Genomic DNA, 15,208 nt, shown 5'->3' with positions numbered 1-15,208 from the left:
CCCGGAAGACGCAAACCTCCGTCAGCGTTTTGTGGACGCACGCTCTCGTCGTGAAGGGGGGGGGACGGCGGCGGCAAAACAAGAACGGCAGATGTATTTTCTCTGTCGTCTCCTTGCTTACGCTAACTGGGCCTCGCTTTCTACTTTTCTTTCATTTCCCTCTCTCATTATCGAGAACGCAAGCTGTAGCGCTTTTTCTGAGCGGCGAGATGTGTCAGGGCGGCTGACCCGCGGCTGGTGAAGGAGATTGTTTAAACGAGTACGTTCAAGGGCGCGCGCTGAAAAGGTGACCCACCCGTGCCTACATAGACGCAGACGCAGACACACACACACACACATACACACATGGATGCATGCACACACGCGCTTGACGTTCACTTGGCCTCGAATGCCACCTCATCACCTCTCCCACATCGGGCGCGACAGCTCACTCCTCCTGACCATCTCTCCTCTTCTCTGGCTCGCTCTTTCCACCGGATCCTTTCGGCTTCATCTTGTCGCTCTTGCATACTGCTGTCGCGGCGTTTCTCTTCTGGCAACGGGCTCGCACGCGCCCCCCTTCCCCACCCACGAATCAACGACCACGTATAGGGTCCATTGTTGGCACGGCGTAAAGGGTCAGATCATCGATTCACTTTCATGCCAGTAGACGATCACATACGCAAGATTCGTAGAAACCGCATCACAGAACGCGACCACCGTCGTAGCCCCTGACGCGTCGCGTACACGCATACACCCCTCCCCTCCCCTGTGTCTCTCAAGTCCTTTCCACTACGTTTTTTTTTGATGTTTATCCGTGTTGCTCTCTTTCTCCTCACATTATCTATTCACGACACACACACACACATACACCCACCCACCCACCCACCCACACATACGTATACATATATATATATATATATATATATATGTATATGCTCAAGAGACGCTCGTAAGCTGCCCGTGGGGATCCCACAGCTTTACCATACATGTGTGCATCTCTTCACTCTCTCGTTCCTTTCCTTGGCTCGTTTTCGTCTTCCTTTTGCCGCTCGCGTCTTGCGCACCGGGGCCACAGCGGTCTCTCTCTCTCTCTCTGGAGCAGCACGCTTTCTTCCCATTCTTCCTGCTTCTTGCTAAGAAATGGACGGTTACAGGACGACCGCAGGCCTACCTGGAAAGGGGAGCCCGGCACGCAACCGGATCGGTCTCACCAACATTCAGACGCGGACGGTGACCATCTGCACCGTTGCCCCGGCTATCCTCGCCTTTAGCGGCTATTCGGAGCGCTGCGCTGCAATACTCACCTTCTTCGCCACGTTCATGTGCGGCATCGAGTGGTGCGGCCTTAAGCGCCACCTCAAGGTGGCACTGCTCATGTCAATGGAGAATACAGCGATGCCCGCGCTTCAATCGCCGATGCCGCCTCTCACACTGCTGGCCGACCTGGTCGCTCGACCGCCGCCGCCATCGCCTTGCATTGAAGGGGTACCACTCTGCCCCGAAGAGTACGACCTGCCAGTGGCGCCAATCTCCCTCTACAATGTTCTGAAGCACCTTGGCTGGGCGCTGCTGCCGCTTGCTGCATACACTGGCGAGGGGGCTTTTCTTGTCACGCTCGAGTTCTACTTCGTCGTCTTCGTCGTTGTGACGCTGACGGCGCATAATCGGCTGGAGCTCAAGGTGGAGCACGCGGTGAAGCGGCTGAGCCAGCAGTTATCCTCCGGCTGGCAGGACAGCTCCTGCGGGGCGGTCGGCGCCGTTTGTAACGGCGGTGATGCCCCCACCGCTGCGGCAGTATCCAAGACTGAGCCGGACCTGTCTCTGACGGACCAGAGTGCGGCGAAGAAGGAGCGGGTGGCCAAGGCACAGCGCGAATACTTTCTCTCGATGGAGCTGCACATGATCGCAGAGCGACAGCCAACGGAGCAGTTCCTTGATTTCTGCCTTGATATCTTTGGCATTTTGTGGATTGCTGGCATAACCACCCCGCTCTTTGTGTACCACATCACTGACGTCGGCATTCCGTGGCTTTCCTCAACGCTGATCGGCAACTTCTTGAACGACATCGCCGCGCTCGTGGTGGGGCGTAGCCTCACCATCGCCCGAGAGCGATACGGGGAGATCTACGATGTGGCTGGCGATGAGCCGCCAGCCGCGGGGGCGGCGAACCAGCCGAGGAAGCGGCCGCTAAAGGAGGCGAGTGGGCTTGTGAGGATGCTGCTGCGCAGTCCGCACCATCTTCACCGTGCCATTAGCCCCAACAAGTCAGTGGAAGGTGCCGTGGCAGGTGTGGTTATGAATGCAGTGACCTTTGCCGGCCTCATGTTCTGGTTTTACTGGGGGTTGTTTGCTGCGCCGGCGGCAAACATTGTGGACCCGGCGTTCCAGAGCGTCGCTCTGTGGCTATTCCTCGGCGCCATCATGGGGGTGCTCGGCGTATGCGGAGATCTACTGCAGTCCTTGCTGAAGCGTGCTGCACGCGTAAAGGATGCGGGCTTCATTATCCCAGGGCATGGTGGCATTTTGGATCGTGTGGACGGCATGCTGCTCGTTTTCCCGTTCATGCACTGTGCCTTGCGCAGCATCATGAGTCTGTCCAGCGACTCAGGAAATCGTCGCTCGTTCTTCGCGGCGTAACGGGGATATTGTGCAGGCGCGCACTGTCAAATGCCACACGAAAGACGTCGTCTGTCTGAGTCATTGTCGTCAGCTCAGGCTACTTGACGGCCGCGGTGATAGCTGAGCTAACCGAATAAGACACGGGCTTAAAGTGCGGTGCATCCGCTGCGAGGGGCACTTGGAGCTGTACTTAACCCTTTGTACTTTATATAACTTTTTTTTCCCTGCTAAGGCGGCGGCGCAAGGCGAAGATGTGAGGCGGTCACCGGCAGGTCTCTACCGTGTGCATGTGTGTGTGTGTGGTGGGGAAGGGGCTCTGCATGTACTCGCCTTGCGTTTCTTTGCCTCACGGCTTTCTTAGTTACTTTACCCGGATGTCGTGAGGACACCGCAGTGTGTGGTGTCAAGGTTCAGCACCTTCACTCTGTGTGTAGAATCCGAGCAGCTTCCCTAATTCCTGTCAACGCCAGAGCCACTTTCTGGTGGTGACAGGGTCAGGTACTTGCGACATAGAGGAGGCCAGAGCGATGCATCGCTGCTGATGTCGGCGGTGGGGTCCTGGACGGCGTTGCGTCGGAGCAACCTGCGACAGTGAGCACGTTTGTGCCATCCATGTGATAGACAGAGTGTCCGCGCGACTCGAGCACATCTCACCTCCGACCCTCGCACTACCCACTGGTGTGGTGAGTCTGAGCCGCCCCGAGGGGGACGCACCAGGTGGCGATCGGCATAATGGAAGCAGCCGTGAGGCAACCGGCGGAGAGGGCGGGCAGAATTGGAGGCAGGGGTCGTACTCTCAGATGGCGGAGTCGGCGTTGCTGTACCGCGCGTGTCCACGGCTCCTTCGCACCACGCAAGGTGGGCCTGGGGCGGGCAGGTAGAGCGGAATGGAACGCCTGTTGTGTGGCAGAGAATGGATGCGTCGATAAACGGTATGCTTGGCACACAGTTCTATTGTTTTCGCTTCTCGTTGCTCTCCGGGGGGGGCGATGCACAGAATGCATGTGTGTGTGAGAAGAGAGAACAGACAGGCTGTGAAGGCTGTGCTTGGTTATAGAGGCTGGGCTGAGTTTCGCGTGTCTGTGTGTGTGTGCTGCTGCTGCTGTGCAGAAGTGTAGGTGCCTGTGCTCTTCCGTTGCGGCATGGCGTATCAGACCTCACTGTTGAATGCCTTTCCAAGGATTTTCTCTCTCCTCTCTCGTTTGACATCTTTGTGCGTATTCATTCGGCCTCATTTCGCGTGCCTCCACACGCATCGCACTGCCTTTTTTTTCATTTTTTTGGTTTTCGTTTTCCTTTGTCTGGGCCGAGATGCGGAGAAACCGACGCAGACACCCACACACACCCACACACACACACACACACATACAGACACAGATAGACACATGCATAGCGCGAAGAGGTGAGGAGGAAAGGCAAAACGAAGGCACACACACACACATACACACCAATTACTTGCGTGCGAGGGATTCTTTTACGCGATTCATCTAATCGCGCGTGTATACCTTGTGATGTGCGGGGGTTTACCCGCCTCACATAACGGCATCCGCGCCTCGTCCCTGTCCGCTGCTGTGTGTGATTCCATGTAATTCGTCTTTTTGCACCGCCTCCGTCGTTCTTTTCTTTTTTTTTGCTGCTGTTCAGATAACTCCTGTCTGTGTTTGCTCCTCGTCTTCGGTACACCTATGTACCAAAATCCCTCCCCTCCCCCCTCCCCCATGCTTCTATTCCTTTTTGCGTGGTACTCGTGTGCATGCGTGTGTGTGTGTCGTTGCACTCCAATACGAACAGTACGAAGAAACAACAATCACCCTCCTCCTCCTCCTCTTCACCCTCCTCCCCACACCCCCTCCACGCCCCAACGAACACACAAGGGGAGCCCCACAAGGAAACGGTGTCCATCCGCTATGAGTAGTGGAGTCCAGCGTGATTCTGTCGTGCTTGCACCAGTGCATTGACTCGTGTTCGTCGTAGGCTCCGCGTATGCATGAGAAGAGATCATTGCACCGCTGCTTCTTTATTTTATTTTTGACACCTTGTGCCGATATTCTTGACTGATGACAGATGGGAGAGCAGCATCGTCAGGTGGGCTCGCCTTGCACGCGGCCTGGTGTGCTTCGCCTATAATGGAGAGAGCGACACGCTTCATCTTCTTCCGTTGTGCCACTTTATGTGTGGTCGCTGCGGGGAGAGAGAGCGGCTCAAATCACGCTGCCCCCCTGCTCTCCATTAGGAGAGACGTTTTGAAGGACCCCCTTGCATCGCCTCCGACAGCTCCCCATCACTTTTTTCCGTTTTCCGCCTCTCGTCCGCCTTTCTCCTTTCGACGTCCTTCACTTGCTGCTCCCGTTACAGCTCCCGTAGCCGGCTGCGCGCAAGAGCTCGACCGCCTCTCTGAAAAATAAAAAAAACAGGAGTCAGCTTCGCTGCAAATTTCACAGTATTCGCTGGGTTGCACGCATTTTTCGCCAGAACGTCTTTGTGGCTCACTCTCCCAGCAACAGATACATACCCCAACACAACAAACACGCCCACGGGGCACCGGGTTCGTCTCCGTTCAGCCACCTTCTGCGCACTAGAGCAGGAATCTTTGCATCAAACGTAAAGCAACAACCGCACCACAGCATTCAACGCAGGAGAACCGCTGGAAGAGCAGCGCTTCTTCTACCCCCAAAACAGATAGACTGCGTGATTTGCTCCCGCACCCACTCTCTTCTTACTCTCCCGCTGTCTCTCCCACGTAGCACTGTCTTGCTCACAGTCTGCGCTCCCCTTCCTTCTCTTGTTTTTTTGCGCTTTTCTTTCTGCATTTTACCTCCTCCTCCTCCGTATTGACCCCATCGCATCTCTTCTTCTCCGCGTTGGTATCGACCTCGTCCGTCGCGTAAAGTACCTTCTTTTACACTGCTGTTACTGCTTCTCGTTTCCCCTCCTCGCCGAACTCTCTCACAGCCCTTACGTCTGTGTGTGTGTGTCTCGGCACGCGTGCGCGTCGTCTGCTTGCTGCTCTATTTGCGTGTCTTTCTCCGTTCGCCGCTGCTTTACCATCTTCATCTTTTTCCTTTGTTCCCCGACATTGCGCGCTTTCTTTGTTTCTTTTTTTTTTTGTTACAGTACGTCGCAAGTGCGTAGGTGCTGTGTGTTGGGGTGTTGGCGGGTCGTGGTACTCGCCTGCGCACTCGCGCTCGGCATCGATCTTTCTCTTCCCCACTGCCCCGCTGTGCGGCCGGCGTTTTGCCTGAGGTGGCGCATTTCTTCGGCTCCTGCTCCACCTTTCAAGTAGCACAGCAACACACACACATATTTATATATACATGTATAGATATATACATATACGTAGTCGTTCCTGGCTCAGTACGAATGACTCTCACCTCTGACGGCTCACCGCAGCATGCGGTACCGCATGATGCACAGGAGTTGCACGACCGCACGCACGTTTACCTTTCTACAGTGACCCCGACGTTGGACTCCATTGAGAACCTCTTGGCATCGTGGAACCGCTTCCGTGAAGTGTCCTCGGCCGCCGGCAAGGTGCCGGAGGGCAGCAGTCTTCGCAGCGTTCGCATCGACCCCTTTACCGTTCTCAAGTCCCCACCGCTCATCTCGGAGACGGAGATCGACCGCGCTGTCAAGCAGCTGACCGCGAAGGAGTTGAAGGCACTACATGACGAGTTTGAGCTCACCTGCGTCGACGACTTTGTGTACGTGAACTCTGATGAGGGTGATGAGGCGGATGCTGCGACGAGCGCTCAGGCTGCGGCCCGGACTGTGCACTTCGCTGACGAAGCAAAAGGCGACAGGGAGGAGAGCCATGACCACGACAACGGCAGGGGTGGCACCTGTGGCGCCGGTGTGGTGCAGTGGAAACGCGCGGGGGAGTGGACGGCCTCCGCACTGGGCGCGGCATCACCGCCGCCTGCCGCCAAAGCCACGGGTGCATTGGCTGACACGTCAGCCACCTCGAGAGCGACCGCACTTTTTGAAGGGAACACGGCTACAATCGATGCCCTTCGAGCCACCGCCGGTGGTGGCGGTTGCGGATCTGGTGCAGCCTCCGCCCACTTCTTGGCTTCGGACGCTGACCCGCTGATGCCCTCCGATGGTGTGCAAACGCCGCCGGTGATCTCGTTGGAGGAGATGTCACCTTCCTCGATAGCCGCCATTGCTGCTGCCCGTGAGGAAGCGACGAACGACGACGCCTCTGGCCCCTCCTCCTCGCGACTGACCGCCACCTTTGCCGCCACTACCAACAGCGCGTCCGAGTTGCCGGCTGGATGTACCGTGGAGCTAGAGTACACAACCGACCACTGGATCCCCAGCGCTACCCAGCGTGTGCTGCAGGAAGATGCAGGGGGTAACATCACCGTTACCACCGCCACGACTCACACGGACACGATTCATGCTATGACGATGGAATCCAGCGCGGCTCCAGCAGCTGAGAGCGCCGCCGCCAGCACCACGGAGAGCGATGAAGATGAGGACGAAATCCGCTCCTTCACCACGTTTTCACGTATGGCGCTCGCCAATCATGCGCGGCGACTGGGGTCGCGGCAGGCGGAGGAGGGCGCATCACCGCACCCCACAGCTCTGCAGCGACCATGGACGGTTCATGAGAGCAAGACGACGGGCACGGAGGCACACCGTGATGCCGGTACCCCTCGAGCAAAGAATAGACCCGTTGCCTCCGCCACTCCAGCGCCCTCCACTACTCCCTTATCCTCGCAGCCTGGGGCTACGACGAAGGCTGATCTCACCCGCGAACGCAACGCCTTCGTCCGGATGCGTGTCCGCGATGTTCTCCTCGCCAACCGGGTGCGCGCTATGGACACCTCTGTGCTTGGCGCTGCCTTCTTTGCGAAGATGGACACCGCCTGGAATGCCGCCGCCGACCAGACCACGCCTGTCCTGCAGAGGCTTGATGAGCTTCTCTGCGAGTCGAGCGCGCTGCTGCACACGCTGGAGGTTATGGATCACCAGGCATACCGGGAGCGGGTCATGGACCCCACCCAGTACCTCTGCGTCCCGCGGTACAGCGTCGCCTGCGCAGCGGCAGACTGCCACACGCCCTTCTCTGCCACCGTCACGCGTGTCATGTGCGGACGGTGCGGGCAGTTCTTCTGCCCCAAGTGCTGCGCCGAGCGAGGGGTGGGACCCGATGTGAAGTGCGAGGGCCAGCGCTATTCGCTTGGCTGGGAGCCGCTGTGCTGCGTGTGCTATCAAATGTGCCGCGACAGTCAGCAGAGAGTAGTTGAGGAGCGCAATCACGTGCTGATGATCACGAACCGATCTTCAAACGGCGGACACGCAGGGGAGGCGGCATACGAGGAGAGGAATGCGCGCCACGCCGCTGCTGGAGAGCTGAGCTTGAAGGAGGCGGTTCTTTTCGGCGCTTACTGCGATGAACATCGCTGCCTCAGCGACGGGCTTCCTCCCTTCTACGTGATCCAGCGCAGCGCCAACGAGACGGTGAGCTTCTGGGATATCCTCGGCTACCACTTCGCCAAGACCCAGGGCACCCTTCGGCGCGGCTGGCAAAACGCTGGAAACCTGGCGACGCAAGCAGTGAACAGCGCGGCGCAGATGATGTCGCGGCGCAAAGGTACGCTGCGTTAGTGAGTTCGAAGGCACGTGTGTGCGTGTGTGTGTGGGTGCACCAAGGACTCTGCTGCTACAAGACTGCACGGTTATGCACACAGGGAAGGGGGAAGGCGAAGAGGGAAAATGGGTGGCAAGAAGAGATGTGAGAGCGACACACAAACACATCGGTGCTTGCTGTGGTGTCTGTCTGAGTATCCGTCCAGCGCGGATGTTGCATCGCATTCCTCCGCCTTCACTTCCACCGCCTCATATATATATATATATCGTCTCTCACGCCCACTCTGTCTGAGTTGGTGTCAGAGGAGCCACATATCAGAATGGTGTAGACATACCTGCATACAGATAGGTACATGTGTACATCTACGCAAAGGATGTGACCCTGCTGAGAGAGAGGGAGGAGCCCAAGGGAGAAGTGTATCTTGTGTGCTTTCCTCAAGGTCGGTTGCCGCCGTTTTTCTTGTGTGTCTGGATGGAACGCTGTCTTGCGTGTGCGTGTGCGTGTGCGGGTATGTGCGTCTCTCCTCGGCTCACTTGCGTCTTCTCTGTTTTGTTGTTTACTTGTGCTTGTGTGCGTCGGCTTGCCGCCTGCAAGGTGCTTCTCATTCTTGTCGAATCCCGCCTTGTTTCTTCTTCTCCATTGCTGTTCGTCTTGCCTTGCATTCTGTGGCCGTGGGTGCTTCCAGGCACGTGCTCCGCGCCGGGCTCTCACGATTGACGAGCGCCGTCGCGTTGTTGTTGGTGCTGCTGCTGGGCGTGTCGCGTGTACGTATGCCTGGTCTGCTTAGGCATATCTACACTGCTTGTGTTTGCCTCTTTGAGTGGGGAATTCGTGGTAAGGAATTAGGGCCCTCACAAGCACACGCATGTATGTATGTCTGCCCTTCCTCCTCTTCCTCTTCCCGACAGGAGAGCGGAACGGGAGGTGCGTGACGGGCTCATCTGCGGCGGATGAAGGGGGGCGGGGGGGAGGCGGGGGAGACCGCCTCTCATTCGCCTTTGTGTCCGCCCCCCTCCTTCGCTGCCCACGTCTCGCAGTTTTGTGGAAGGAAAAAGAAGAGCAAAGAAGGGAGTCCGCAGCGGGTGGAGGGTGGGGTGGGGGAGGGGAGGAACACGCAGCATCGGGGCTGACCAGGCGAGCAGGTGTTATGGGGATGGGGAGGAAGGGCTCACAGAAGGAGCCTTTCTCTCTCTCTCACATACACACACACATGCTCACGCACCCGTTTCCGTCCGCCTCTCCTTCGTCCTCATGCCAGCCTTGTTTCTTTTCGCGGGCTTGGAGAGTCCACCGTACACGATGAGATGCGCTCTGAACGCGTGTGTGGACTCTGCTCTCCTGCAAGTAGGTATGCGTGTCCAGCCCATGTGCCTATGCGTTAGTGTGCGCGCATCGAATTCGAATCGTGGCGTTGCTATAGAGTGCCGGGTTCGAATGGGCTCCATCATGCATACAGTCTGCCTTTCCTCGTCCTTTTTCTCGTTCGACACACACTCACTCTCCACTACTGGTCTCATGCTCTCGCACATGCTCGCACGTGTGCGCGTGTATATGCATGTTAGTGTGTCTCCCCTCTCTTCGGAGGCGATCAAGTGCCATACCCACACCCACACACATATACGAGGCCGATTCAGCCCCCCCCCCCCCCCCATCTTTCGCTTTCCCCTGTGGCTGGCAGATAAGAAGGATACACTCGCCGATACTGTTCTGTGCACTCGTGTCAACCCCCTCCCCTCCCTCTACATCCCACGTAGACAAGAATGCCGGTGAAGCCGCAGTTCACATGGGAGCAGACGGGCGAGGATGTGCTCCTGCACATCACTATCAAAGGCTGCAAGAAGGACGCGGTCGATGTTCTGATTGCCGACGTTTTTGTGAAGGTCAATGCACCGCCGCAGTACTTGCTGGCGCTCGACCTGCTGCACGAGATCGATACATCCAAGTCGTCACAGTACTTCACCGACGCGCAGGATGGCATCATTTTGCACGTCAAACTACACAAGGCGGAGGTCGGCCGTGTGTGGGACGCCCTTAGCGTGCGTCAGTCCTCCGTCGGCAAACAGGCATTGCTGCAGCGGCGGCAAGAGTCGATGCAAAGAGCGGAGGAGCAGTACCGGGCACAGCTGGATGCACGCGTGACACAGCGCGAGACGGAGAAGCGACGTATGCTGGAGGCCCAGTGGGAGGTGGAGAAGGTGCAGCGCGCGCAGATCGAGCAGCGTGTGAAGGCGGAGAAGGACGCCGCGGAGACGGAGCTGTACGCGTGGGAGGACAGCCACGCGACTCCAGCGGCGGACACAGCTTCCGCTTCACCGTTGCCACTTGATAGCATCAAACTCGCGAGCCCTCCGCCGTATTCGGCGGACATCGCTGCTTCTGCTGCTGCCACCGCCGCGGCATCCTCACCGCTGTCGTCGACGCCTCAGGCTGCTCCGCCTGCGACGCCCGCATCGTCCTCGTTTGTCACCACGCCGCCGGCGGTTCGGCAGGCGGACACCGTCAACGTCACCATCGACTTTACACCGAAGACCTTTGCGATGCCGACTCGCTCACACGGGGATGAGGAGTACTACCGGCAGAGTCGCTACAAGCCGGTCTCGATAGAGGACACGCCGATGTTCTGGAAGGAGCGAGCAGACAAGTGCTACCGCACGCAGCAGTGGAAGGCGGCGGCGAACGCGTACTCAGAGTCTATCAAGCGCGACGGCGCCTTCTTGACTTGCGTCATGAATCGGTCCGCGTGCTACCTGCAGATGGCAGACTACAAGAGGGCAATCGAGGACTGCTCGCTGGCACTGACCATGCTGGCCAATACACCGGCGAGCGAGGTGACACAGGAGCGGTACCGCGGGCTCATGACGAAGCTTCACGCCCGCCGCGGCGCCGCCTACTGCTGGGCTGATGACATCAAGAGCGGCGCGGCGGACCTGCGCATGGCGGCTGCCTATCGAGACCCGACAAGCGACGACGATGTAGCGGCCGACTTGGGCATGATCGAGGCTCAGATGAAGGAGCGTGGCATCACCGAGGACGACGCGCGCGTCGATCCTCTCTCCACCCGCATGCAGGAGGCGGCGGCGCAGTATTACAAGGGTTCGTACGAGGCTGCCGAGGCCACCTACAGCGCCATCCTCAAGGAACAGCCGTTTCACATGAAGGCACAGGGAAACCTCGCTGCTGCGCTGCTGCGCGCGGGTAAGTTCACACAGGCCCTTCAGGTTTGCGATGGGATCGTGCAGTTCTGTAGCGAAGTGGCTGCTGCGCTGGAGCAGCCCGGTGGCCTCGCAGGTGACCAGCTCGACAGCGACGATGAGGAAGACGAGGACGAGCCTGGCTGGGCAGCGTCGAACACAGAGAGTGCGGCGGAAGAGGTGGAGGGGGCAAGCAACAAGGACACCCTTGTCCGTCAGCGCCGCGCAGCGGCAAGGAAGTTGGGCGAGCAGAGCGGCCACGTCTACATGCTGCTCAAGGCTTACGTGCGCAGCGCAGCCGCTCTGTGCGGAATGAAGGAGTACCACAAGGCGCACGGCTACCTAGAGCGCGCGCTGCGCATTACACCGTACGACAACGACTTGCGCGACGACTGCAACCGATTGGCTGAGAAGATTCGGATGGACACGCTCATTGCCGCGTCTGCCGGCTCGGCACGAGCTCAGAAGGCTGCTGCTTAAGGGCACGAGGGCACTGCTATTCCTCTTCTTGTGTCTGTGTGTGTGTGCGCCTGCCACCCCTCTTTGCGGTGCTAAGCGGCACCGGCATTGCCGCTTCAGTCTCCTCCTCTCGAACACCAGCACACGCCAGCACGCACCGTCCTCTTTCACGCGCCATGGGCTGCGGTGGTGTTCGTCTGCCATCTTGGGAGTGTGGCTCCGTGTGTGGACGCCCCGCTTACGCCTGCACGCCTGCTTGTGTTTCTTTCCACTTCTGTGCGCTTCTTCGCTCCCTTCTTTGGTTGCTCATCCTCCGCTCTTTCGTGTTCCCTTGTGATGTATGTTATGTGGGTGTGGTGGACGGAGGGCCGACCGCGAGAGAGGAAAGCGAGTTGGGGTGTGAGAGGAAGCGTTGCGGTGTCTAGTGACAGCCACACTGCCGTGTATTTCGGCCACCGTGAAGTTGTCTCGCTCTCGCTATCTCGCTGGCTCACTCTCCATGGACTCGATGATGGTTGGGATGTCGTTGCATCGACTGCCTTATTCGTTCCTCGGATCCGCTGCTTTTTTTTTCGTGTGTCTATTGGCGGATGATGCGCTGGTGTCTCAAGTGTGTGCGACGTAGAGTGGGCAGGGTGGAGTGGCAGTCACAGCGACGACGGTCGGTGGCGAGTATGCGTGGGAAGGTGGCCATGGTGGTACTCACAGACGTGGGGGCCACCTGCCCTCCTCGCCGCTCCGCCCCCTCCCCCTTCCCTTTCGCGAGATGTGCCGGTGCCGAGACTGCACTGGAACAGACAGACACACAATATTGCACCAGCTGAAGTGGCGAGGGAATCCATCGAGCAGCGAGAAGAGAGAAAAGAAAATGTACTTCAGCCCGAGCAGAGGCCCATCATCGGTGCTGCGCATGCACCAGGCCAACGTTTTGTGAGGTGTCTGTGCGGTGTATGCGAGCGGTCTTTCTTGTGCTTCGACTCAAGCGCCGCTGCGCGTTTTGATTCGACACGTGCGCTTCCGTGCTGGTGCCGCTAACCACGAACGATCCGTCTCCGCCTCTCCTTGCTTCTCGCACCTACCGTCGTCGCGGCTGCTGCCACCTTTTTCTTTCTCTCTCGATTTCTAACACACACGCACGCGCACTCTTGCAGTGCCACTGCTCGTCTGCTCGCACCACTCCTCGCTGTCGCCAGTTGGAAGAGTGTCGGCACGCGCCTCGCTCGTGCACGCGCGCGGTGGAGGATTTGGTTGCCCAGACAGGGCGTTTTCACGTTCTACTTTTCTAGCTACTCGACACGGCGATGGACGCGGAGGAGTACGGCGAAGGAGAGGTGCTCACCGGGGCGGAGCTTTACCTCTACCTGCTGCGCCAAAACGAAGAGCAGCTACTGCGAGCGCAGGAGAAGCTACGCGAGTACGCCACCCTCAAGGACACCCTTCACGTCCTGACGGAGCGCAGTCGCAGACGCGTGCTGGCCCCTGTCGCTGGTGGCCTCGCCTACTATGCTGCGGAGCTGAACGCGACGAACACCATCTTGGTATTACTGGGGGACGGCTGGTTCGCGGAGCGCAGTGCCACTCAGGCCGCAGAGATTGCTGGCCGGCGCGTTGACTTCCTGCGTCGGGAGACTGAAGTCCTGCAGCAGGAGCAGAACACTCTCAGGGCGAAGCAGCAGCTATTCATGTCGGAGCTGCCCGAGGCACAAGAGGCCGTGACGGAGTTGCTGGCGGCGAGGGAGACTGGAGTGCCGGCATCCCGGACACCGCAGCCGTCATCGCAAGAAGCCGCGTCTTCCTCGGGGTCTGTCATCCCGGCAAACGCACCTGACTGCTCCGGCACACCCGACGCGGTGCGTGCGGCTGCGTTTCCCCACCTCGCTTCATCCGGAAGCTGCCCAGACCTGTTCCCATCGTCGACACCACCAACCTCGAGAGCACCACCCTCATCCTCTGGGGTGCCGCTGGACTTCTCTTCCATCGACGTGGCGCTCACCACCTTCGATGAGCAGGACGAGCTCACAGAAGACGAGCTCATCGCGCTGGAGGCGGAGCTGGGTGACCGTGTCAACGACGACGACTTTGTGGAGCGTGTCATGACGGAGCGCATGATTGCCAAGAAGGAGAGGCGCATCCGCGCAGAGCTGGAACGGCGAAGCGGCGGTGCTGCTGCGATCGAGAACAGATCAAAGGCCGCAGAGGGCGTACTCGTGCCCGCCTTACCCCCCACCTCCTCTTCGGCAGCGGTGCCAACGGTCACTGCTGCCCCCCAGTCACATGGTACTGCGTTTGCCGCACTGGCGACTGCAGTAGACAACAACGGATCGTCGGCTGGCAGGCGAGAGGCAGTGATCTATCGAACCCCCGGCGACATAGGTGGGACGGCGGTGAGATCTCTGGCGGCACCCAGTGCGCCCACCGACGCGCTTCCAGAGGCGCAAGCGGCGGCTTCCTTTTCGCTTAACGAGCTCGCGAGCGAGCCTGCACCGACATCGTCGCTTTCAACGGCTACTCTAACCTCTGCGCGGCCCCTCGCCAGGGTGGCGCTGTCCGAGGCGGATGTCTCGTCTGCCGCCTCCTCCTCGGCTTCGGCCGCGAAGCCGTCTGGCCGGAAAGAGCAGCACGTGCGATTTGCTGCCGACGTAAAGGATACAAGTAGCTCGTCCTCGGGGACTGCTGTGGCTGAGGCCAGGCGGTCCCAAGTGATGAACTCCCCTGGTGAACTGGGCTTGTGCGATCAGCGTATTAGTGCCGAAACAGCCCCGGCGTACACCCCATCGCTGCTACGGAGCACCTACACCATTGGTGATATTGTGGAGCGCAACGAGGGGACGGCGAATGGTGGTGGCAGTGGTGCTGTTGCTGGTGCTGCAGTGGTGGGTAGTGGCGTCGCATCGGCTATGCCACCGCCGCCCCTCTTCCCTGGCCAGCGGCAGAAGCGAAAGCGCAAATCGCTCTTCATGCGAGAGCTGGAGGGCGACGGAGCGTGAGGCGAGCGTGGCGATACGTTTGTGTGTTGGTCTGTGGGATGCAGTGGGGAGGGGGAGGGGCGGCGCACTTGCCCACTTCCCCATCTGCATTCGGTCGAGAAGCCTCGCTAACTGGAGGCATGCGCAGAGCCGCCACAACGAGTGCGTCTTTCATCACAATGACGTCTCCGTACTTGGAGCATCTTGGTCTTGCTGACTGCGTGCGGCGCTTTGCTTTTATCTCGCATGGGCGCATGTACTTCAGCATGGAATGGATATGGCTCTGCGCGAGTACTTGTGTGCTTGGTAAGGACCTCGTGAAGAAGCCGCTCACACGCGCGCTGCTGTCTTGGGCCACCTGTGTTGCTGTGATCTCTCTTTCCCCTTTGTCTCCC

General features: G+C 59.0%; 4 protein-coding genes across 4 annotated transcripts; all 4 read left to right on the top strand.

The window, feature by feature from the left end:
• Positions 1-1,122: 1,122 nt before the first annotated feature.
• On the top strand, positions 1,123-2,619 carry LMXM_31_2870 (phosphatidate cytidylyltransferase-like protein; the record flags this gene model as incomplete). The annotated part of the gene is made up of 1 exon (XM_003878085.1): positions 1,123-2,619. The coding sequence occupies one exon, from the start codon at positions 1,123-1,125 to the stop codon at positions 2,617-2,619; it is 1,497 nt and encodes a 498-aa protein (XP_003878134.1).
• A 3,342-nt stretch (positions 2,620-5,961) lies between these two features.
• Positions 5,962-8,214, top strand: LMXM_31_2860 (conserved hypothetical protein; the record flags this gene model as incomplete). Its single annotated transcript, XM_003878084.1, has 1 exon — positions 5,962-8,214. The coding sequence occupies one exon, from the start codon at positions 5,962-5,964 to the stop codon at positions 8,212-8,214; it is 2,253 nt and encodes a 750-aa protein (XP_003878133.1).
• A 1,743-nt stretch (positions 8,215-9,957) lies between these two features.
• LMXM_31_2850 (conserved hypothetical protein) lies at positions 9,958-11,868 on the top strand (the record flags this gene model as incomplete). The annotated part of the gene is made up of 1 exon (XM_003878083.1): positions 9,958-11,868. One exon carries the CDS (start codon positions 9,958-9,960, stop codon positions 11,866-11,868), a length of 1,911 nt encoding a protein of 636 aa, XP_003878132.1.
• Positions 11,869-13,148: 1,280 nt separating this feature from the next.
• On the top strand, positions 13,149-14,834 carry LMXM_31_2840 (conserved hypothetical protein; the record flags this gene model as incomplete). Its single annotated transcript, XM_003878082.1, has 1 exon — positions 13,149-14,834. The coding sequence occupies one exon, from the start codon at positions 13,149-13,151 to the stop codon at positions 14,832-14,834; it is 1,686 nt and encodes a 561-aa protein (XP_003878131.1).
• Positions 14,835-15,208: the final 374 nt, after the last annotated feature.

Source organism: Leishmania mexicana, chromosome 31, assembly GCF_000234665.1.
Source record: "Leishmania mexicana MHOM/GT/2001/U1103 complete genome, chromosome 31".
Taxonomy (NCBI): domain Eukaryota; phylum Euglenozoa; class Kinetoplastea; order Trypanosomatida; family Trypanosomatidae; genus Leishmania; species Leishmania mexicana.
Note: the sequence above shows the minus strand (reverse complement) of the source record. Positions and strands in the feature narration are given on the sequence as shown.